Source organism: Tenrec ecaudatus, chromosome 1 (genome assembly GCF_050624435.1).
Source record: "Tenrec ecaudatus isolate mTenEca1 chromosome 1, mTenEca1.hap1, whole genome shotgun sequence".
Taxonomy (NCBI): domain Eukaryota; kingdom Metazoa; phylum Chordata; class Mammalia; order Afrosoricida; family Tenrecidae; genus Tenrec; species Tenrec ecaudatus.
This window is the reverse complement of record NC_134530.1, coordinates 3,696,146-3,719,197: the sequence shown is the minus strand read 5'-3', so window position 1 is coordinate 3,719,197 and position 23,052 is coordinate 3,696,146. Positions and strand designations below refer to the sequence as shown.

General features: G+C 54.8%; 1 protein-coding gene across 1 annotated transcript in view; it reads right to left on the bottom strand.

The window, feature by feature from the left end:
• Positions 1-17,838, bottom strand: part of GNA15 (G protein subunit alpha 15) — a 35,588-nt gene extending 17,750 nt beyond the window's left edge. Inside the window, exon 1 of the mRNA XM_075535440.1 lies at positions 17,157-17,838. Coding sequence (XP_075391555.1) covers positions 17,157-17,301 — 145 coding nt within the window. The 5' untranslated portion in view covers positions 17,302-17,838. The remainder of the gene's footprint in view (positions 1-17,156) is intronic.
• Positions 17,839-23,052: the final 5,214 nt, after the last annotated feature.

The window sequence follows — 23,052 nt, the reverse complement described above, 5'->3', positions numbered from 1 at the left end:
CTCTCGAAGTCTGGCTCCATCAGCCTCTCTCTCTCCAGGTGTCTGCTCCACAGGCATGTCTCGCAGGGAGCCAGTGTAGAGAGAGAGTGTCTCCCGCCCCCAAGGAGGAAGTACAGAAGTCCCCAGGATCCTCAGGAGAAGGCTATGCCCACACTGAGGACTCATTGGCTGTCTCCTGATTGACAGACTAGACTCCACCCCTACACTCTTAATCCTCAAATGGACACCAGATTATATAACGACCACACTAAGCAAATAATCCGAGAAACAGGAAACTACAAAGGAGTCGGCCTAAGGATCAGAGGAAGGTTCATTAACAATTCCTGATACACAGATGGCACGGGCTTCCTTGGGGAAACTGAGGACTGAAGCCCCTGCTGATGACGAACAAGGGCCGCAGCCTCCAGTGGGGAGTGCAGGTCCATGTAACTCATTGTCACCGAGTGGATTCCGAATCAGCGTGGCCCTACGGGACAGAGTGGAACTGTCGACATGGGTTCCCGAGACAGGAAACCTTGACCTTCCTCCCGCGGAGCAGCTGGGGGTTTCAAACGGCCAATCTGGTAGCTGCCTGTAACTCACTCTGCCGCCACCAGGGCTCCCAACAACGAACATAAAACCAACAGCTTCACAACTGGACCAAGAGACAACACCGTGATACACAGAGACAAGACGGAAGCTGCCCGGGATCTCATCTTGCTGGGATCCACAATCAGTGCCCGTGGAAGCAGCGGTCAGGAGACCAGATGACGGGCTGCGTAGGGTCCGTCCGCTGCACGAGACCTCTGTGGGTGTTAAAGAGCAAAGACGTCGCTTTGATGACCAAGGCGCGCCTGCCTCAAGCCATGGTGCATTCCGCAGGTGAGAGCTGGACACTGAATAGGGAGGACGGAAGAGGAATGGCTGGATTGGAATGATGGAGCTGGGGAAGAAGGTTGAAAGTATCAGGAACTGCCCAAAGAACAAAGACATCTGTCCCGGAAGAAGCACGGCGGCCAGAGTGTTCCTTAGAAGTAAGGATGGGGAGACGCTGTCTCCGACGTGGGCCGTGTTGTCAGGAGAGGCCAGTCCTTGGAGAAGGATGTCATGCTTGGTACGGTGGAGAGGGTCAGCCAAAGAGAGGGAGGCTCTCTCTCGAAGAGATGAATCGATACAACAATGGGCAGAAACGTAACAATCATGAGGCTGTTGCAGGAGCGGGCAATGCTGTGCTCTGATGTGCACGCGAGGAGCGAGGTGTTGGGACCGCCTGGCAGCATCTCACACAGCAACCAGAGCTCCATGGCCAGATGCGTTCACTGTGATCACTGCCAAGGAGCTGTGGTGCCTACCTCAAAGCCAGCAGTGGGAAACCACCTGTGGCTTCACCGGTTTTGGGCTCCCCTAAAGATTTACAAGCAAAAAATTAAAAAAAAATTTTTTTTAATTTACAAGCTCAGAAGCCCTGAGGGTCAAGTCTATCCTGTCCGATCGGGTTGCTATGAGGCAGCATTGACTCGATAGCAATGTGTTTGGTTGGATTTATTATTACCACCCCTGCCGAGTCGATTCTGACCTCCGACCCAGAGAAGGCCGTTGCTGTCTCTCTGTGTCACCCAGCCCCCCTGGGCGACAGAGGGGGGCTGCTGCAGAGAGTAGACCTGGTGGTGCACTGAGTGGCACATGGGACTGCTAGCTGCAAGGTGGGCGGTTCAAGCCCACCATCCTCTCTGAAAGAGAAGGATGAGGCTGTCCGTTCCTGTAAAGATGTACAGTCTCAGAAACCCCGTGGGGCATGTCAACACGACGTCAGTGATTTGGGTTTCGGCCTGGCCACACGGGAGGCCTGCAGTGGTGCCGTGGAGAGATGTATATTGACCGCAAGTCTTGGTTCAAACCCACCAGTCCCTCCAAAGGAGAAAGATTAGGCTGCTGGCTCCTGGAGAGTGTTGCAGCCTCAGAAGCCCTGGAGAGGGTCCCTGTGAGTTGGAATCTCCTAGCGGTGGATTGGGTGTGGTAGCCTGAAGAGTCCTGGTGGCACCATGGTTAAAGCGCCCCACCGGCTAAGTGAAAGAAACTACATCGGTCACCACCGGCAGGGGAAAAGGGTGAGGTCCTCCGCTTCTGTAAAGAGAACAAACCTGCAGGGCACTTCTCCCCTGTCCGTCAGGCCTCTGTGTCTGCACGGAATCAATTTCTGTTTACATTTTCCCGATGAGTACACAGGTCAAACTGACCCCACCTCCCAGCCCTGGGTCAGAAGTAATCCTGAGACTTTGGAGAGCCCAGGACTTCCCCTGATACCCCCTGCACTCACTGCCATAGTGTGGATGGCGACTCACCATGACGCCCGTAGGACAGGTTAGAACTGCCCCAGTGGGTTTCTGAGGCTGTGACCTTTTAAGAGAGGAGACAGCCTCTGCTTTCTCAGGGGGGGGGGGGGGAGGGTTTCACAACTGCAGGTGTGGCAGTTGCTAATGAATAAAACATGGCCAGTCTCTGAAATCCACGGGGGTGGGGGGTGAGGGGGCACTCCACCCCAACCTCTAAGGTCGCAGTGAATAGGAATCTACTCTTTTGCGGTGCGTTTTGAAGTTGACAGCCTGGGAATTGACCAAACCGAACTCAGTGCCCACAGAGTGGATGCCGGCCCACAGCGACCCTAGAGCAGGAGCTAGAAAACTGCCGGATTGCCATCTGCTTGGCAAGGAGCCCTGGTGGGCGCAAGGTGGGCGGTGGCTTCTGCTCCTGGTCTAGGGTCGCTGGAGGCGGGCTCCTCCCCATGGCAACCGGTGGTAAACAAACCCGTTGCCTGCGCGTCGATTCTGACTCACAGCGCCCCTGGAGGTCAGCGTGGAACTGCACCCACAGGGTTTCCGAGGCTGAATACGGAGCGCCCAGCCTCGATTCACTCTGGAGGAGCAGCTGGTGGGTTCGAACCTCAGACCTTTCCTTATGTGCCACCAGGGCTTCTTTTGCTGTGTGGCTACTCATCTGGCCTGCTAACTGCAACGTCAGCAATTCAAAACCACCAGCCATTCTGCTGGAGAAAGATGGGGCTTTCTCCCACAAAGAGTTACAGTTTCAGTAACTCATAGGGGCAGTTCTACACTGTCCTAGAGGGTCGCTATGAGTTGCTATTGACTCGAGGGCAGTGAGTTTGGCTTATTTTTTTTTACTGCCACCAAAAATACAATAAAATATTTTATATGTGTGTGTATATATATATATAATTTCCCCCCAAAAAATAACAAACCCAGGACTTGACGTTCAGAGACGAGAACTAGACTCCAATTGTCAAAACTCTGTAGCCCTCTTGCCTGTCTCTTGGCTTTATTTTGTCATCTGCAATTGTGCATTGCATGCCAAGGGGCTCCTGGCTCAGACCAGGCTGGAGGGTGGCCCCTTCCTGCCTCCCCTGGGAGGGAGCGGGGGGGTGAGGGGGGTGAGGATGGCCATGTCCCAGGAGGAACTGCAAGACTCGGAGAAGGGAAGGTCTGGCTGGGTTGGAGCCCAGAATGAGGAAATGGGAAAGGAGCGGAAGAGGGCCAGGGAACTAGGACAAGAACAAGGTGGGGGGCCATCCACTCAGCAGCCTTTCTGGGCGCCCCCATCATTTGGCCAGTGCATGAGGAGGTGCCGCCTCTCCCTCCTTGCCTCGGTCTCCTTGGGCGTCACAGTGTTTCAGACGTGTGGGGTTCAACACAACCAGTTGTTAGACAACAGTTTAGTTGCTTAGTACAAGTCTCTTGTTCTAAAGGGCGGTGGTTGGGACAGTGGGACACTTGCCAAACGTGACTGGGTGTGCGGGAGGGTGGACAGCCCCCGAGAATCCCTTCTCCCACGCTCCCAGGAGTCCGATTTCTGAGTGAAACCTGAAACCCACAGGGGTCATCAGGGATGGTGGCTGGGTCTGACCCCAAACTCCAAACCGAACTCACTGCCATCGAGCTACCCCATGAGTGGGGCTGCTAACTGCCCGGCCAGCAGTTCAAGTCCACTGGCTGGTCCACGGGAGTTGCAGTATCAGAAACCCACCGGGCCAGTTCTACCTCGCCCTATAGGGTGGCCGTGAGGATTTACAAAGACTTCAGGAAAAAGCAGTGTTGGTGTGGGAATAAATGGCTGACAATGCAATGCCCACCTCCTGCGCCGGCGTAAGCATGAGATCAATTACAAGTACTCATCGACCCTCCCAAGGGACCTTAGTGGTGCACTGGGTCAAGTACCGGGCTGGTCACTAAAAGCTTGCTTGGCCGAACACACGAGCTGCTTTGTGGGAGACAGGCGTGGCCATCCGCTTCCTTAAAGATTTACAGCCGCGGACAGCCGCTGGGGGCAGTTCTTTCTAGCCTGTCTTCCTGGGCTGTGGTGATTGGAATGGATGGGGGAGGGGGGGTAGAAGGGGGGCCGTGGTTTGAAGTGATTTAATATAAACCGCCAGCTGCTAATGCCTCCCTTCCAAAGAGACAGAGCAGGTCTGTGCTCCTGGGGCGCTGCCAGGAAGTGCCCCTTAGGGCTAGCTGCCCAGCAGGCTAGCCAGTTCATATCGCCCAGGGTCCAAACTCGTATGTATGCAGGCTCCAAGGAGGAGGCTATCGAAAGGGACATTGAGAGAGAATGGAATTTCTCTGTGAGCTTTATCAAGTCCCTTCCTAGCTATGCCCGTGCACGCATGCGCACCCCCAAATCCGCAGCCACAGAGTGGATCCCAATTCATGGTGACCCCCGCTGTTGTTCAACTCACGGCCATCCTGTGCACGCCGACTCACAGTGCCCCTGCAGGACTCCGAGACTGTTTATGGGGACAGAAAGCCCAGTCTGCTTCCCCTCAGAGCTGCTGGGGGCCTCGAACCGCCGACCATGCAGATCACAGCCCGACGTGTCACCAGGACACCACCAGGGCTTGATGGGTAGTGTCACATTGATTCCCACCATAGCACACTGTGCACCACCGAGCAAAATGCCGCGCAGGCCTGCACCCCACTCACAACAGTCCCTCTGTCGCAGCCCGTGTCAGTCCTTCTGTCTGCTTGAGAGCCTCACTCTTTTTCACCGCCGCTCCGCTTTGCCAAGCACGAGGCCGTCCTCCAGGGACAGGTCTCTCCTGACAGCAGGTCCGAAGTCTGTGAGAGGAAGTCTCGCTGTCCTTGCCTCTACTGCAAGGAGCACCTGGCTGTACTTTTTCCAAGACAGATGGGTTTGTCCTTTCTGCAGTCCACAGTACTTTCAAAATTCTTCTCCAGCCCCTCAAGTCACCCATATAAATACGGACGTTCCAATGTACACTGCACACCGCCAGCCCTCTTAGCCATGTGTAAGTGCTCAGTGGGAGCACGAACGGCATTCCTGGCATGCCTGGTGTCGGAAGAAAGGCCTGGTGACACTGACTTGGAAACCCCCGCCTACTGGGGCACGCACTCCTCATGGGGCGCAGCCACACGGAGTCTGGTTCTTGTTGGTTTTCTTTTTCTTTCTTTCTTTTTTTGGCGTCTTTTTTGTGTGGCCTCCGTAGGTGAGAGATGGACGGAGGCAGGACGGTTTCCAAACTAAAAATCCCTGCCATCGACTGTGGGTTTCTGAAGCTGTATCTCTTTATGGGAGTAGAAAGCCTCGCCTTTCTCCCGTGGAGCGGCTGGTGGTTTTGAAATGCTGACCTTGCAGTCAGCAGCGCCTGGAATAACTCAATAGGCCACTGGGGCCCCCGTTCCAAGACAGTTAAGCACATCACTAACAAACTAAATTGTGTCTGCTTGGCGCCTAAGTGCTCAGGCAGGGTAGTGGGTTACCTGAAAGGTCGTCGGTTCAAACCCACCAGCCTATCTTCGGTCTACTCCTGTAAAGAATGATAGTTGCAGAAACCCACGGGGGACAATTCTACCCTGTCCTCTAGTGTCACTCTGAGTCAGAATGGACCCCATGGCAGTGAGCTGGAGCAGCGTTGATATCACAAGAAAGCAAAATTTTGCCAAAGGAGGGATATCGTTGCCAATGTCAGATGGATCTTGGCTGAGTACCAGGAAGATGTTTACTCGTGTTTCATTGAGCATGAAAAGACACCGGGCTCTGTGGGTTATAAGAACGACGGATCACCTGCAGAAGAATGGGAATTCCAGACCATTGCGTGGTGCTCATGAGGAACTTGCCCGTGAGTCAAGAGGCAGTTGTGCAAATAGAAGAAAAGAAGCATACCGCGTGGGTGGTTTAAAGTCAAGACGGTGTGTCACGGTTGCAGCCTCTCACCGCACATAGTCACTGTGTGCTGAGCTCGCCATCGGAGAACCCGGCTTTATGAAGAAGGAGGGGGCATCGGGAATGGAGGAAGGCTTATTAACAACATGCAATAGGCAGATGCCACAACCTTGCTGGCTGACAGTGACGAGAGCTGGAAGCCCTTGGTGACGAAGATCGAAGATCGCAGCCCCCACGGTGGATGGCGACTCTTTGTAAAGAAGACCCTCACCCGCGGCCCACCACGACCCACGGAGAAAAGGTTGAAGTTGTCAAGAATTTCGTCTTGACGTGGCTCCACCATCGATGCTCATGGCGGCAGCAGTCAAGAGATCAAAAGATGAGTTGGGTTGGGGAAATCGGCTGCACAAGACCTCTCTAGAGTCTAGACAAGCAAGGACGCTACTTTCAGGACGAAGGTGTGCCTGACCCAAGCCGTGGCATTTCCAGTTGCCTCCTATGCCCATGAAAGTGGGCCACTGAAGCAGGAAGGCCGACGAAGAATGGGTGCGTTTGAACGGTGGGGCTGGTGAAGAACATTGAAAGTCCCGCAGACTGCTGGAAGCACAAGCACATCTGTCTTGGGAGAAGTACGGCCAGAGTGCTCCTTAGAGGCCAGGAGGGCGAGCCTCTGTCTCGTGTACTTTGGACATGTTGCCAGGAGAGGCCAAATGCCCAGCGAAGGAAATTATGTCTGATAAAGTAGGGGGGCGGTGGAAAAGAGGAAGGTGCTCACCGTGGCTGCCACCCCGGGTTCCAGCACGGGGACCGTGCTGAGGACGGGCAGGACCGGCCCACGTGCCCTTCTGTTGTGCAGAAGGCCGATAGGAGTCGGGGCCAACTGGATGGGGCCTACCAAGACCAACAGCCCCACGGACTGCTCACGGGCAAAACGATCTGTCTTGGAAGGAGTCAGGCCTGAGTGCTTCTTAGAGCGAAGGATGGCGAGACTTCATCTCACCTTCGTGTTGTCAGCAGAGACCATCCCTGGAGGAGACCCTCCTGCTTGGTAACGCAGAGGGGCATCCAAAAAGAGGAAGGCTCTCAAGGAGAGGGCTCGACAGCGTGGCGGCGGCGATGGGCCCAGGGATACGCGCGATTTTGTAAGGCGGGCACAGACCGTGCAGCGTTTCCTTCCGTGGGGCGCAGGGTTGCTATGGGTCCGAGCCAACTCGATGGCGCCTAACTAAGCGCATCGCAGCATCTTTTGCTGCGGTGCATGGACCCACTGGCTGCCACCCTGGGCTGGAGCGGAAGGACGATTGGAAGGGTGGTGCGGGCCCAGGCGGCGACTTGCCCTCTTGTGCGTCAGGCTGCTGTGCATCAGAGTCCAGTCATTGTGATTGTCTGGCTGCGTCGTAGGGATGCCGTGTGACAAGAGAACTGTCCCCTCAGGTCCTTCATGGAAGCAGCCTTCAGGATATCAGAGGACGGACTGCACTGGGCCAATGTGCTGCCCCAGACTACTTCCACGCCAGGTTCACAGACATTCCTTCTATAGCGACCTCTATGGGCAGGCATCCGTTGAGCGCAACCATAGTTTTCTTGAGACAACAACTTAGCCCATCTTGAAACAAAGTAACCACCCACTAGGAACTTGTCAACGGAGCTCTGTGATACTGTATACACACCGCCATAAAGCATGCAGCATTAGCCAACATTTGCATTTGCATAAAACGTATCACATTTAGCATCGTGCTACATTTGAGGTGTTGGGTTTGATATATCAGTGGTCGGTCCGTCGGTCTGTCACCACAGCCACTGCGTTGTCTTCATATTTCGGTGTTTACATTCTTTCTTTTTTAAAATTCATTTCACTGGGGGTTCGTACAACTCTGATCACAATCCATGCATCCATCCATGGTGTCAAGCATATTTGTTGCCATCATCATTCTCAGAACATTTTCTTTCTACTTGAGCCCTCGGTATCAGCGCCTCATTCCCCCCCCCCTCCCCTTGGTGTTTACTTTCTAGGGACTTTTTGCCTACATCGGTATGTGTGTGGCAGTGACGCTGTCACCAATGCATACGGTTTACTGGAGTCGATACTCCATGTCCGTTCAGGTCAGCTGGACACGGATCCGTGGAGAGAGGGCGACCACACAGAGAATGGCCAGGTTCGAAGACTTAGAAGCAAACGGATTTGGGTAGGCATTTGTCTCGGTAAACAGACCCACGTTGGCATCAATGGAAGGGGGCGTGTGCACACGTCCCGCGGTGACGCGGGTGGAGGAAATGGAAATGCATCAAAATGACGTGTCCCGTCAACCTAGTGTTAAAAGGTAGAGATGTCACTTTGAGGGCCAAGGTGGACCTGGCCCGAGCCATGGGATTGTCAAGGGCCCTATCCGCAGGAGCAATCCCGGGAGTGGGTGAGGAAGACTCAAGACGCAGCCATGCCTTTGAACTCTGGAGCCGGAGAGGAACAGACGCCTGGGGGAGAGCCAGGAAGGCTCTTTGGAAATTCGGTGGCGAGGCTTTGTCCCATGCTTTGGCTGAGGAGAGGCCTGTCCCTGGTGGAAGACATCACGTCCGGTAAAGCGGAGGGTCCGCAAGAAAGAGAAAGGCCCCTGATGAGATGGACGGACACAGCGGCTGCCACCCTGGGCTCAGACAGGAGGACAGTTGTGAAGGCGGCCAAGAGCCATAGCCTTGGTTTATGACACCAGAGTGACGGCTCAATGTGGTTTCTGGCACCTCCTTTTAAAGGTCGAGGGCTGCCCTGGAGCCCCTGGCCAGAGACGGGGAGAGGGTCTGCTTCCAGAAACACTGTCCCGCCTCCCCACCACCGCCACCACCGCCACCTCCCTCCCAAGTGGGGCTGGAGGCCGGAGAGCCTTTCCCAACCTGGCTTGGCCACAAAGCCCAGACAGGAAGTGACTGCTTCCTCCCGGGAGTCCAGGAGGAAGTGAAAGCAGGCACAAGCCAGGAAGGCGTTTTGCCGAGTCCAGGGCTTCCTGAGGAGGCCCCTCGCCCAGCTCTTCCTGGGTGGGATGACCGTTGTGCACGCACGGCCACCTGCCCAGGAACTGGGGCTGCTGGCGAGACTGGGAGCTGGGCCCAGGCAGTGGTGGGCAGGAGGCTCTCAGGCTCTGAGCCTGGTGCAGGCTGCTGACCTCAGGGGGTCTTTGGTTCTTCTCTGCCAAAGCGAAATAAGAGGACCCTCCAGGGCCCGGCCTTTGATACCAGGAGTCTAGGTTCAAAATCACGGCTGCATGACCTTGGGCAAGCCAGTGTCCGTCTCTGGGCCTCCGTTTCCCCAGAGAGAGGAACAAGTAGTGTCTACTTCGAAGTGCTCACTGAAGAGCAACCACGTAACAAAACAAAACTCACTGCCACCGAGTGGCTTCTGAAGCAGAGCAGCCCTACAGGACAGGGTGGAACGGCCCAGTGGGTTTCCAAGGTTGTAAGTCTTCATGGGAGTTGAAAGCCTTGTCTTTCTCCCTCGAAGAGACCAGTGCTTTCGAACTGCTGACCTTGAGGATCGCAGCCCAGCCTGTAACCACCAGGGCTCCTTAGGGGAAAAGCAGGCCCTTGGAATGACTGTTCTGAAAAAGAATTTTTTTCTGCCCAACTTCCCTCGCACCTCCAATCCCTTTGGGCCCAATCCCTGGCTCTCTTCTTAAATGGGTTGACTAGCCACCTGACTGATGGGGGGTGGGAGGTGGGCGGGCATCTTTGGCAGCGAGTGAGGGGAATTCACAACTTTAGGAGCCGATCGCTATTCTCAATAAGGGGGAAAGTGTCAGGCTGGGATGGGGGAGGGGGGTAAATCACACCCCCAGGTGCCACCACTAACACTTGGGGCCACAGACAGAAGAACCCCACTGCCAGCAGTGGAAGGGGCTTTCCGACTCGGGGCTGGTGCGGCGGCCGTTAGAACGGTGTGGGTAAGGAGAGTCCCCGGATCCACAGAGGTAATAGCGGTACAGGAGTCATCCCTTTCTTCTTTGTCCCTTCCCGTAGAAGCTGTTGTCTTTAAAGGCACCGCGCAGACTGCCTGCACCCCGAAGCCATCACTCTGAAATCATCTTTAATTCTTAGACCAGAAGTACACCCCAAAGTTGTCTTTAAACCAGACAGCAGGTTAGCCTAAGTAGCGATAGATCACTGGAGCATGGGAATGCCGTGTGATACAGTGCCCGGAGACCATTGCCCCGGGTGGGGAGGGACCCCACGTCCGACTGAAGAGGAGCTGCCTCCTCAATGATGGAGGGGGGGGGCAGAGCTCTCAGGACCCTCATGTGCTGGTAGGACCTGACTCGGGGTGAGAAGGAACAACTGCAGGATCCATCAGCAGTTGGGCAGGGGAACGCAGGAAGATTGGAAGGCGTCGAAGGTAAGACGGCACTTAGGAAAAGATCGATATCCGAGACGGAAGTGAGCTGAAGTGGACTGATCGGAATCGGACAATCGTACGGTTTCCTTACGCCGGAACGACAGACTCAGGAGGAAGGTCATCTCATTTGTGGGGGAAAAAGAAGCGCATTCCAAGATCTATCCCGACGTACAGTGGCGTCTGTGACAGGAGGATGTCCATGCCCCCTGCGCGGGAAGATCCTGTAAATCCACTATGATTCCGATCGGTGCACCAAACCACATTCGCAAAAAGTTAATGATTGAAACGCATCTACCGACTGCGGCAGTCCGAAAGGGATCGCGCATCCAAATTGAGGATGACTGGCGACTGGAATGCCGAAACTGGGAACAAGAGGAAGGATCCCTAATTGGAAGTCACGGCCTCAGTGAGCGGGACAATGTGGGAGAGCCCAGGGGAGAATGTTGCAAGAACAATGACTTCTTCGCTGCAATGTAGGTGGCGACCATGCACGGGGACTTCTCCAGGTGGAACACACAGGGGCCAGGGTGACGCCCTCTGTGGGAGAGACAATGGAGAAGCTGGGCTGACTGGAACAGACCATCCATTGCTCACATGCAAGGTCAAGGTGAAGGAGCAAAAAGGAAAAGACGACAGCTAGCTCCCTGGCCAAGCAACAAGCAGCAGCCCATTTGAAGGAAAGATGGCCCAACCGAATGCTGGTCATCTTCAAACAGCACCTTTGCTCTTTGGAAGCAGCGGTGGCGAGCCTCCATCTCTTGTCCTCTGGATGGCTAGAAAGGCAAACCGAGCGGTCTCAGACAAAGGACGGCCAGCGTGCTCCTTGGAGGCAAGCGTGGCAGGACTGCGTCTCACCTACTTTGGACGTGCTGTCCGGAGAGACCATTGCCTGGAGAAGGACATCGTGTCTGGTCGAGTGGAGGGTCTGAGCAAAAGGGGAAGACCAAGTAGAAAGCAGATGCTTTGAGAAGGATGAGGGCAACAAATGTACACATGTGCTCGACCCAATGGATGGATGTATGGATTGTGATAAGAGTTGTACGAGCCCCCAATAAAATGATTAGAAAAAAAGGAAGGCCCTCATCAAGAAGGACCGCAAGAATGGACTCAACGGAGGGGCTGGCCCCGATCCCAACTAGGTGGACTGCCCCCCACACACACACTTCAGAGGACAGCACTGAAGCTACACCTTGGGGAGAGGGCCACATCTGATCAGAGCACACAGGAGAAACAAAGAGGGATGGAGAATGAGGGGAACACATCCTGGCCCACCGAGCCCCAAGGATGCTCTTCCTGCTCAGAGCAGCCAATGCACAGAGAGGACCACAGGGCCAGCCCCACCACAAGACACAATGTCCCTCAGTGAACCATAGCGCTATGGGGGTCAACACTGGAGACACAGCACGGGAATTGTGCCTGACCTGACCCCATCACACTGGGGTGAAACACTAAGGGCGTGCAACAGAGCCACAAAGGGAATAAAGCAATACAATCCCTGAGGAATACCCAACATAGACTTTGGGGGCAGAGCGTGGCACCCTTTCAGACTCGACTGGCAAACACTCAAAAAGCAGACCTGGAACTATTTATAGGCTTTTTTGTCATTGATTTTCTTTCTGCTGTTGTTATTTTGTCTTTGTTTTTTTGTTGTTGTTGATACTGTTTTGTTGGTTTTGTCTTCCTTTGTTGTTTTGTTTGGCTTTGCCTGGTTTTTTGAGCTCATTAATGTCTCTTCATGTCTATCTAGATAAGATAGGTGGGGTAACCAATTTGGAGATGAAAACAATGGAACTGATGGTTCTGGGGGGATATGGGAGAAGGGGAGGTGGGAGGAAGGAAGAGAGGAAGGGCAACCAACCCAGGGTCAAGGGAACAACAAGTGAACTAAAATCAAAGGAGAGAAGGGACTTAATCAATGTAATCAATGCCTAGTGGGGCTTAATCAAGGGCAAAGCTTCAAGGAATTACTAAACCCGAATGAAGACTAAATGTGATGATTGGACAAGAGGAAAGTAAAAGGAAATAGAGGAAAGAACCAGGAGGCAAAGGACATTTATAGAGGTCTAAATACAGGCATGTACATATGTAAATATATTTATATATAACAATAGGGAAATAGATCTATGTACTTATATCTATATGTTAAGAATTAAGGTAGCAGATGGACATTGGGCCTCCACTCAAGTACTCCCTCAACACAAGAACACTTTGTTCTAATAATCTGGAATTCTGTGATGCTCACCTTCCCAACATGATCACTGAAGACAAAATGGGTGCATAAGCAAATGTGGTAAAGAAAGATGATGGTGCCCGGCTATCAAAAGATACCGCATCTGGGGTCTTAAAGGATGGAATAGAAACAAGTAGCCATCTAGCTGAGAAGCAACAAAACCCACATGGAAGAAGCACACCAGCCTGTGTGATCATGAGGTGTCAATGGGATCAGATATCAGGAACCTAACACCCAGAACAAGTCATACCCAATGTGAATAGGTGTGGGGGTGGACAAGCAGTGGAGGCCCAAAGCCCATTTAGAGACAATTGGATACCCCCTCACAGAAGGGTCATAAGGAAGAGATGAGCCAGTCAGGGTGCAGTATAGCACAGATGAGACACACAACTTTCCGCTAGCTCTTTAATACTTCCTCTACCTCTCCCCTCCCCCACTATCATGACCTCAATTCTACCAGCGCATGCACACTGCTACATATAAGAGCCCACAACACAGGGAATCCAGGATAGATAAGCCCATCAGGGCCAACAATGAGAGTAGAGATACCAGGGGGATAAGGGGAAGGTGGGGCGAGAAAGGGGGAATCTATCACAAGGATCAACATATAACCCTCTCCTAGGGGGATGAACAACAGAAAAATGGGTGAAGGATGACAGAGGATGATGCAAGATATGAAGATAATAATCTATAACTTATCAAGGGTTCATGAGGGAGGGAGGGTGGGGAAGGAAGGGAGCAAAAGTGAGGAGCTAATACCAAGGGCTCAAGTAGAAAGAAAATGCTTTGAAAATGATGATGGCAACATATGTACAGATGTGCTTGGCACAACAGTTGAATGTATGGAATGTATTAAGAGATGTACGAGCTCCCAATGAAAGTATTTAATTTAATAAATTAACCTAGAAAGATATTACAGTGAAAAATAGCATGTTTAGTTATTTTTATAGTATTCAATATTGTGGAATTCATAACTACATGTAAATGTGTAACTCTATCTCAATCACATAAAAAAAGAATGGGCCAAATGTGACAATGCGAGGATGGCCCTGGCCTTGGGCAGGGTTTCCTCCTGTTGCTACGAACGGTACTAGCCCCACGGCGCATGACATCACCGCACCACTCACACCACCCAGGAGTAAAATGATGAAGGTCGTTGAAAGGGGGTGGGGGCCGTACAGGGGACTGCTAGGAATTCAAGTTGGATTCGGAAGAGGTGGAAGGAATGACATCATTGCTTCTGCCAGACGGATCCTGGTGAGAGCAGAGACCACCAGAAGGATGCCCCTGGCTTTCATGGGCAAGCAGGGCACCACACTGTGTGGGTCATCACAGAGACTACAGCAGCGGAAGGAGCGTCTGCCTTGGGCACCGAGCCCCTCTGAAGAACCACCTCTACAAGGGTAGAGAGGACGCTGGTGGGGGAAGGGTATCTGTCCGCGGTGGGGGGGGGGGGGTAAGGAGGGACTCAGAAAGAAAAAGGGGGAGGAGGGGGGAGGAACTCGAGGTGGGTGATCAGTGACACCGCGGTGGCTGAATTGGGGTATGTCCCTGTTCTAAGCGTTGGCAACAAAAACAAAATAAATGACGACGGAGAAACCACACGTGGCCGGCGCGCCCACGAGGTCCCAGGCTCACGGTCCATCTGTGCTCAGCGCTGCCACCAAAGACTGAACGCAACGTTCATTTTCTTTCTTTTTGTCAACTTAACACTAGACGAACTTGCAAGGTGAAGAACAACACAGGAAGGAGACATGTCTCAGAGCCACCACCATCCACAAGCCAACGGGGTGCATTTGCTCAGGGACAAATCTCAGAAGGGAGGAAGGGCCAGGGAAGGAGGACAAAGGAAGATGGGCGGCGCAGGGAGGAAGTAGGAGGAGAGCCGTTACCGTGTGAGGGTGGCGATTGAGGCTGGGAAACAAAATGTGTACAAAGTGTTGAGCGGGAAATGAATTTGTTCTGTAAACTTTCACCCAAACCACAATAAAAGGCTTGAAAAGGGAAAAATAAAAAAGACTCAAGGGGACAGATCTCCTGTTGTTTTCTGGGTAATGAGAGAAAGAGAATAAAGAAGTAACCTTATAAATGTTTACTCGTCGGTCCCGTGAGGGTGGAGTAGGGTGGGAATCAACGGGCAAAGCTTAAAGAAGGATGGCGGGGGGCTGGCTTTGCAGTCGGACGTCTGCCTGAGGAGGCAGCTCTTGAGCTGAGCCCTTCGTGGACTGAGGCAGACGACCAAACAGAGGCCTGCATGCTGCTGAGAGCACCGGGCACGGAGAGAGTATGTGCAAGGGCCGTGAGGGAAGAAGAAACGAATTTGAAATGGCCAAGGAAAGAGAAACCATTTTTATCAGTGTTGATAAACACCTAGCCTGATGGATCGAGAGAAAAAAAAGGGGGGACAAAACCACAAATGACCAATATCAGGGCGAAAGGAAGCATCAGTTCAGACCATGCAGACAGCCAGCGGATCATGACAGAATTATAAACAACGCCGCGCCAATGTTTGGCAACTGAGGCGCCTCGGAAAAGCCGAAAGAGAAATGATCAAAGCTCACACAAGAAGAAATAGATAGCCTTCATACCCCTAAGCCTATTCGAGAAATAGAACGAACTTACTGACTTAAGAAATTGGATTCACAACGTGAAACTGTCCCGGTTCAGAGGATTGCATGGATCACGCCATCAAACATTTCAGAGGGAAGAAATGATACGCTCAAGTGAACAGCAAAAATTCCCAGGAATTGTGGAAGAAAAGAGTAGGCGCTGAGGTCAAATTAGGTCATGGTGGGCCAGAGTTTAAGGTTTGTGCCAGGCCAAACCAGATTTCAAACCAAAACCAAACTCACTGCCACCGAGTTGATTCTGATCCACAGCTGCCCTAAAGGACAGGGTAGAACTGGTCCTGTGGGTTTCTGAGGCTGTAACGCTTTACAGGAGAAGAAAGCCTCATCTTTCTCTCAAGGAGAGGCCGGTGGCTTTGAACTGCTGACCTTGCAATTACTAGCCCAACTCATAACCACGACATCATCAGGGCTTCTCCTTTGCCCGGGGTAGACAGATGCAATGCTGACAACCTTGGGGGGTCCTGACCCCTCTCTCTAGCCTCCATCTCAAGCCCCCGCCCGCCTAGCTCCAAGAGGCCCAGAAAGACTCTTCACGCTGGAGGTCTTGAGGTTAGGTTGGTCGTGAGCGGGCGAAGGTGGTGGGTTAAGTGGAGATCTGTGGGCGACAAGACCTCGGGCTTTCCAAGGGCAGAATCTTGGGGCCTTCCAACCTGAACTGTTATCCACCCCAAAGCAACCCCGTGTCCCTCCCACTCCATAGCCCTGTTTTCTTTTCCATCTGACTCTTCCAGACGCCTGAAATGATTCCATTTGCTATTTCCTCACAGCCTAATGCCTGTCCCCTTGATATTTGAAGACGGGACCCACGGAGGTAGCGATCTTTCCCTTCGGGTTCACTGCGGGGTCCCTAACCTCTCGCAGAAGAGATTGTTATTGCTGTGGGGCTTGGAAACGCCTGTAGGGCTTCTTACACGTTCATCTTCAAGGCAGCAGATTGTCAGGGGTGTGTCCCACATGGCGGCTGTGGGGTTCGAACTGCTGAGCTTTCAGTGAACAGTCACATGCCGAACCATTGCACCACCCAGGGGGGAGGGGGGGCACGGGGAAGGAGGGGAGGATTCCTTCTTATACAGCTCTGAACACCAAACCCACTGCCCATCCAGTCGATTCTGACTCATAGTCACCCTGCCAGTCACGGGAGAACTGCCTCATCGGCCTTCCCAGAGCTGCCAATCTTCACAGAAGCTGCGAGACTGGGTTTTTGCCCTTGAGGTGCCCGGGGGTTTGAACCAGTGTCCAGGAACAGTGGCCAGCCCCACACCTGCTGTCATTATGTGGATGCTGCCTCCCCGCGGGGACACAGTTGGAGGGCCCCAGATTTCAGGCGCAAATCATGGGGGTGCCACCCCTCACCCTCCCGAGAGTTTTCCTGGAGCCTGAACCTCCAACATCTGATGTGGCAGTTCAACACCTAACCCCTGTGCCACCAGGAGCCGGGGACCAAGGGAGAGCCGGAAGCCAGCCCAGCCCGGCCCATGTGTCTCCGTGGTTCAGGCGGGAGGCACACCTGCCTGGCCTCTGTCTTCTCCCGTGACACTGAAGCAGGCAGGGCGGGCTGGGCCTGCCTGGCAGGGGCTGGGCAGGGCCATTGCTGCCCTGCATCTGGAGTGGACGGGTCCTGGTTGAGGTCTCGCCTTGATAGGAAAAGCGAGGTCTCTCTGGGCCCACCAACCCACGTGGGTGGCCTATGTCCCCCCACGTGTGGCCCTCTGAAGGCCAAGGGTCCCCCGCAGCCCCTCTGACTCACCTAGCAGCAGCAGCTTTAGCTCCCCACGGTCCCGCCTCTTCTGTTCCAGAAGGATCTTGTTGATCTCCTGGTCGATACGGGCTGCAGTCTTCTCATCCTCAGTCAGGCACCATGGGCAGCAGTGCCAACTCAGCGCCCGGGCCATGGTTGGGCCTCACAGGGCGCCAGGTGGCATGGCCCCCAGGGCCCCCACAGGGGAGGCCACCCCACGCTGGCCGGCTCCTGGGAGGCCTCCAGGCAGCCAGGCACCTAGGGGCTGGCTCCTTCTCGGGGGTCACCCCCCCAGAGCCCCCAGCTTCCCTGCTTCAGGTGTCTGTCCAGGGATCCCGACTCGCTGAGGCCCGGGTGCTGGGAACAGGGCGGGGGCCAGTCGAGGAATGAGGGAGGTGGGGAGACTCAGGGTTCCCCGCCCATTGGTAGACCTGCCTGGACCCAGCCAGACAGGTTGCCGGGCGAAAGGCACCCTAAGAAGTGAGATGGGTGGCCCCGGGGAGGGCGGCGGTGAGAAAAAAATCCCCAACCAGTCTGGGTTCCGGCGGCAGAGCAGGGCAGGCCAGGGGGGCGGGTGTCAAAGGCGCTCCTTCCTTATTCCGGGGCCAGGCTGGACTCTCAGATGACGCCGCCCCCACCTGCTCTCCAATCCCACCTGCTTCTTGGCCTCCTCTGGGCCAGTTGGGGACAAGCCCCGGGTCCCTTGCGTGGTGAAAGGCTATTAACCAGCCCCAGGGTTGGTGGTTCGAACCCACCCACAGAGACCCTGGCGATTTGCTTCCGTGAGGACCAGCCTGGGCACCCCTACAGAAGAGTGGGGCCGGACAAGCAGCCGTGAGAGTAACGGTGACGCGGCGATCCGCTCAACGGCCAAACCCACGACAACCGGCACTGTGCCTGCGCTCCCAGCACCGTCTCCAAGGACGCTCCGGACCCGCCCGTGGGGTGCTCCTGCGCAGGTGCTGAGTAGCAAGTCGCCAGGCCTTTCTTCCTAGTATCGGCCTAGAGGCGTCACTGACACCTGTCCACCCGGGTGACCCCTGCTGGTGTTTGAAATTCCAGCATCTGGACAGCCCTGCAGCCAGCTCGGTGGGTGACAGGGGGTGGCCTCACATGCCATTGTCTGGGGGGGCCATCAGGTGGCCAGTTCTGACTCGCAGTGTGCCTGCCCCCATCAGGCCCTCTGGGTGTTCTCCCTCCAAACCACTCGGTGGTCTCCAGCCACCATCTGGACCAGGGGTGCCCCTTCTCTGCTTCCTATGGTGACCTACCCCTGCTTTGCAGGTGGGGGAAACTAAGGCATGGGGCGAGGAGGGAGCCGGGACCACTCGCTAGGAAATGGAGCCCAGGTTCTGGCCCTCACCAGTCGGAGTCCAGAGTGTATGTTCTAAGGGGGCAGTTTTGGGGCTCCTTGGCACCCAATGGTACCAGCGGGGCTCAGAAAGGGTGAGCGGGCCACCCTGGGCCGCACAGCAGCAGCAGCCCCACTGCGCGAGGCGGGGTTCTGCCAGGGCGGCGGTGGTGGCAGTTGGCAGGCCCGGGCCAGCTCAGCACGTAAGTGCAAGTGCGGTTTACTCTGCTGCGGATTCATGAACAAAAGAACAGCAGATGGGATGTAAGATAGGGGTAACCCCACCCCTGCCTCCGGTGGGTTTGTCTGGGCCAGCAGACCCTGCCCCCCCCCCCAACTGCCTGGCTCCCCAAGGCCGGGGCGGGGACTTCCTGCTCTAAGGCAGGTAAAGAAAAGCAGAAATGGGCTGGGGCATCTCGGCTGTGGAACAGAAATGGCTGGCTTGGCCCCACAGGCCGGTACGGGCAAGGGGAAGCAGGGGCCAGGGGCGGGGCGGGGCCTCATGAAGTCCCGGCAGGGAGCAGAAAGAAGTCCAGAGAACCGGGGTCACAGGGGAACACCCTCCTGACCCACCCCGGCAGTCCCCAGCCAAGTCAGAGCAAGAGGATGTGGCCACTGGCTGGTGCCCCCTCTTCGCACCTCCCAGGAAAGGGGCGGCTCCTCGCTGAGTCCCTGGCCCACCAGGACCCCCGTGGCTGGGCCTCTGTGCAGGGCTCCAGGTTCAAGGCAAGGCTCCCCTCTGGATTGCAAACCGGGAAGAGCTGCTGCCTGACGGCCCAGAGGCAGCTCCCCTCAGTGGGAGAGGGGTGAGCATGTCGATCGATCAAACTCACGGGAAAGGATTAAAGCCCCACCCCAGGGCCTTCGGTGACCACGCCGCTGTGGGGCAGGAGGGGACACTCCAGAGGGTTTCTGGGCTGTGGTCTCGATCGACACTGGTTGTCAGACCTTTCTTCTGCACGACGCTGGGTCGGTTTATGTCACTGCCCTCTTTGGGTCAGCAGTGAAGCCAAACCCGAAACCAAACCCACTGCCGCCAAACCCATTCTAGCTCACAGTGACTGGTGAGGACGGGGCAGCACTGGCGCTTGGTGTTTCTATAAATCCTGAGGGGAGCAGACAGCCTCGTTTTTCTCCCGGTGGGTTTGAACTCTTGACTATCGTCACCAATGCAAAGGGTAACCCACCATGCCATCAGGACTCAAGGGCAAACCACTGACGCCAACCAGCGACCTCTTAAAACAAAACAAAAACAACAACAAAGAAACTCCCCGCTACGCAGTCAGTTCTGACTCGTAGCAACCCGGGAGGAGAGTCCCTTCCCAAGCCCGTCACTCTTCATGAGAGTAGAAGAAATCATCTTGCCATCTCGGAGCAGCTGCTGGTTGCAAACTGCTGACCTTGCAGTTAGCAGCCCAATGGACCAGCCACCAATCCCCCTGGGCTCAGACTCTATACTCACTGTCATGGAGTTGGTTCTGACACAGAGTGACCCTATAGGACAGGGTAGAACTGCCCCTGTGGGTTTCTAAGACTGTCACTCTTTACGGGAGTAGAAAGTCTCATCTTTCTCCCTCGGAGCAACTGGTGGTGTTGAACTGCTGACCACGAGGTTAGCAGCCAGACACATTACCCACTACACCACCAAGGCTCCCTAGAGCCTAACAAATTGTTGGTCACCCCACACTTACCAAACGCCCATGCATGCCCTGCCAGGGAACATTATCAGTGGAAACAATCCAAATTACCACAGTCCATCAACTGATGAAGCGGGAAATTGAAAACGTGGCTCCTTCCTATCCTGGAGGATTGTTGGTGCTGGGTACCGTCACATCAATTCCGACTCGTAGGACCTTATGCACCTCGGAACAGACCACCATCGGGTCCTGTGCCGGCCTCACGGTTGTGATGTCTGAGCCCATTGTCGCAGCCATGGTGTCTGTCCACCTTCCTCTCTCTCACTGCCCCTCTCCTTGACCAAGCCTGATGTCCTTTTCCAGGGACTGGTCTCACCTGGCAACGTGTCCAAACTGCCTGAGACCAAGCCTTGCCGTCTTTGCTTCTAAGGAGCCTTCTGGCTGTATGTCTTCCAAGATGGAGTCGTCCGTTCTCCTGGAAGCTCGTGGTATATTTAATATTCTTCTCCGATGCCCATCATTTGATTTGCGTGAAGTCCCTCCCTGTACTTGGACCGTCTGTCTGCCCAGCAGATCATTTGAGAAGCTGGACTCTCTGAATGGGAACTCAGCACCAGGGTTGGAGAAAGACCTAAACGCCGAGAGAATACTTTTTCTGTCCGTCCCGATGTGTGTGCGCTCGTGGTAGCTCTGCCCCGGTTAGCACTCGGAGACGGCGGACGATGGCGTCAGTGCTATCCACCAGCACCACCAGTGAACGCTGCGATTCTCCTTCAGTCTTCCTTTGGCCCTGCCGAGCTTCCATGCAGACCCGAGGCGATTGAAAATACTGTTGCTAAGGCCATTGTGGCTGCAAGGAGGGCCCAGACATGACCACCATCGTGTGTGTCGGGGTGGGGGGGACGGGCGGGGAGAGCATAGGACTGGGCGGTGCTCCGCTCTGCTGGACATCGGGTCACTGTGAGCTGGAGCGGACGTGACGGCGCCTAACAGCAGTGAGACTGGGGGAACCCCTGAGATGATGATGCCCCTTATGTACGCTTCGTTCCTGGAATGGAACGCAGCCCCCCAAATCTTTCGGCTGAACAACAGACAGACAGGGATAGAACGTGAGCAAGAACAGTGAGGAACATGCTCCCCAGAACCATGTCCCCCCCCCATGAAGCCACAAAAGGGCAGCATTTGCACCCAGAGGGCAGGAAGGGGCAGGGAGGAGGGGCAGGTGGGGGCGGGAAACCCTGGGAGGCTGTGGGCTCCCAGGGAACTGCAAACATCATGACACAAACTGTGGACACCCTATTGGGTAAGAAAATATGCTCCGTGAACTTTCACCCAAATCATGATAAAACGTTAAAACAAATAAAGGCCACAGCCTGTGTGGGGTACACCTGAGTGCCCTCAAAGTGACAGCTTCTGCCACACGCCAAGGCACACCCCACCGACCAATGCTTCCGGACTCCCCGGAAGCCAGCCAGCCAGCCTCCGCGGCTTGGATGCCGTGAGTCACCCCTTTGCTATGGCTAACCCAGGCCCTCTGCACGCTCCCATCCTGTCTCACGGGGTTCAGCTGCTTTCCCAACAAGACCAGACATCCCCACAGCAAGGGACAGCTCTGCGCAGGCCCTGGGTCCCCCCCATCGGTCCTCGGGAATTGGATCCTTGCTCTTGAGAGCACGGACAAGGAGGGGGTCCAAGGCGGGGCAGCCAAGGCCTGGGTCTGAGGTCTGACTCAGCCTGTGTCTCGGTAGGTAAACAGCTTGCTGGGCAAGTCCCAACCTCTCAGAGCCTCTGCTTTCGAAGGAGTGTTCCGGAAGTCAGAAGCGCCTCCCCAGGGCTACCATGAAGATGGAGAGAGAATTCTCCCATCCATTTGAGATGCGTGAGCCTGGGGTGGGTGGCTGGCAGCGCTGGCTGTGTGGGCCTAGTTCCAACTTCTGCTGTCACCGCCTTAGAATTCTGCACCCATTGGGAACATGAGCTCCCAGCCCCGCTTTGGTTTTGCATCAAACACTGCCGTCAAATTGATTCTGAGCCAAAGTGACCTCATGTATTTTGTATCGGGCGGCGTTAGCGGCATACCTGAGCTTGCCGGGCAAGGCAGGGCTGTGACGTCAAGACCTGGGAAGAGCTGACTCAAAGACTAGAGGTCTGAGCCACACAGAAGTGCCTTAGAAGAGAGGCCTGGCGATCTCTTCCAACATCTCAACCTTTGAAAACCATATGCACAACTTTGAAGTTGGAGGTCTACGGTCAGGTTGGAAACGAGGGGAGAAGGGCAAGAAAGGGAAAATTAAGGGGGGCGGTGTGTGTGGGGGGGGCATGAGCTAGGCAATGAGCTAGGCGGCCGTGTTTTTCATGGGTGTTGTACTCCATAGAGAAGAAAACCACCTGGACAGAGAGGTCTACAGGGGAATCCTGATCAAAAGGGGGTGGGATGTGGAACAGAATTTCAATTCCTGAGACTCCAGACTTTCTAGTGCTATAGAAGCTGGATGAACACACACACACACACATACACACACACGATTGTTCTCAGATCATCTTTAAACCTTCCACCAAAAAACAGCCCAGGTCTGTTCATCCTTCCTTATAACCAGACAACCGTCTAACCTAACTAGGGAGGCATGTCTGCCTGGGCACTGGGCTCCTTTAAGAGCCCTATCTAAACGGGAATAAACGGGCAACTCCAGAAGTCAGAGCAGAAACGCAGGGGCGGCGAGGTCATGTTCCCGGGGAAGGCACAGTTTGGGAAAGAAGCCGAGACTGGTGGCCTGAGTCACAGGATTGAAGCTTGGAGCTGCGGGATTAATCGGTGGATGAGTGGCTGTGTAATTTCACAAAGTGAAAAAGGAAACCGGATGGAGCGCAGCTCGACTGTGGCCCACACCTGGCCGCCAGGAGCCAGACAGGAATGGAC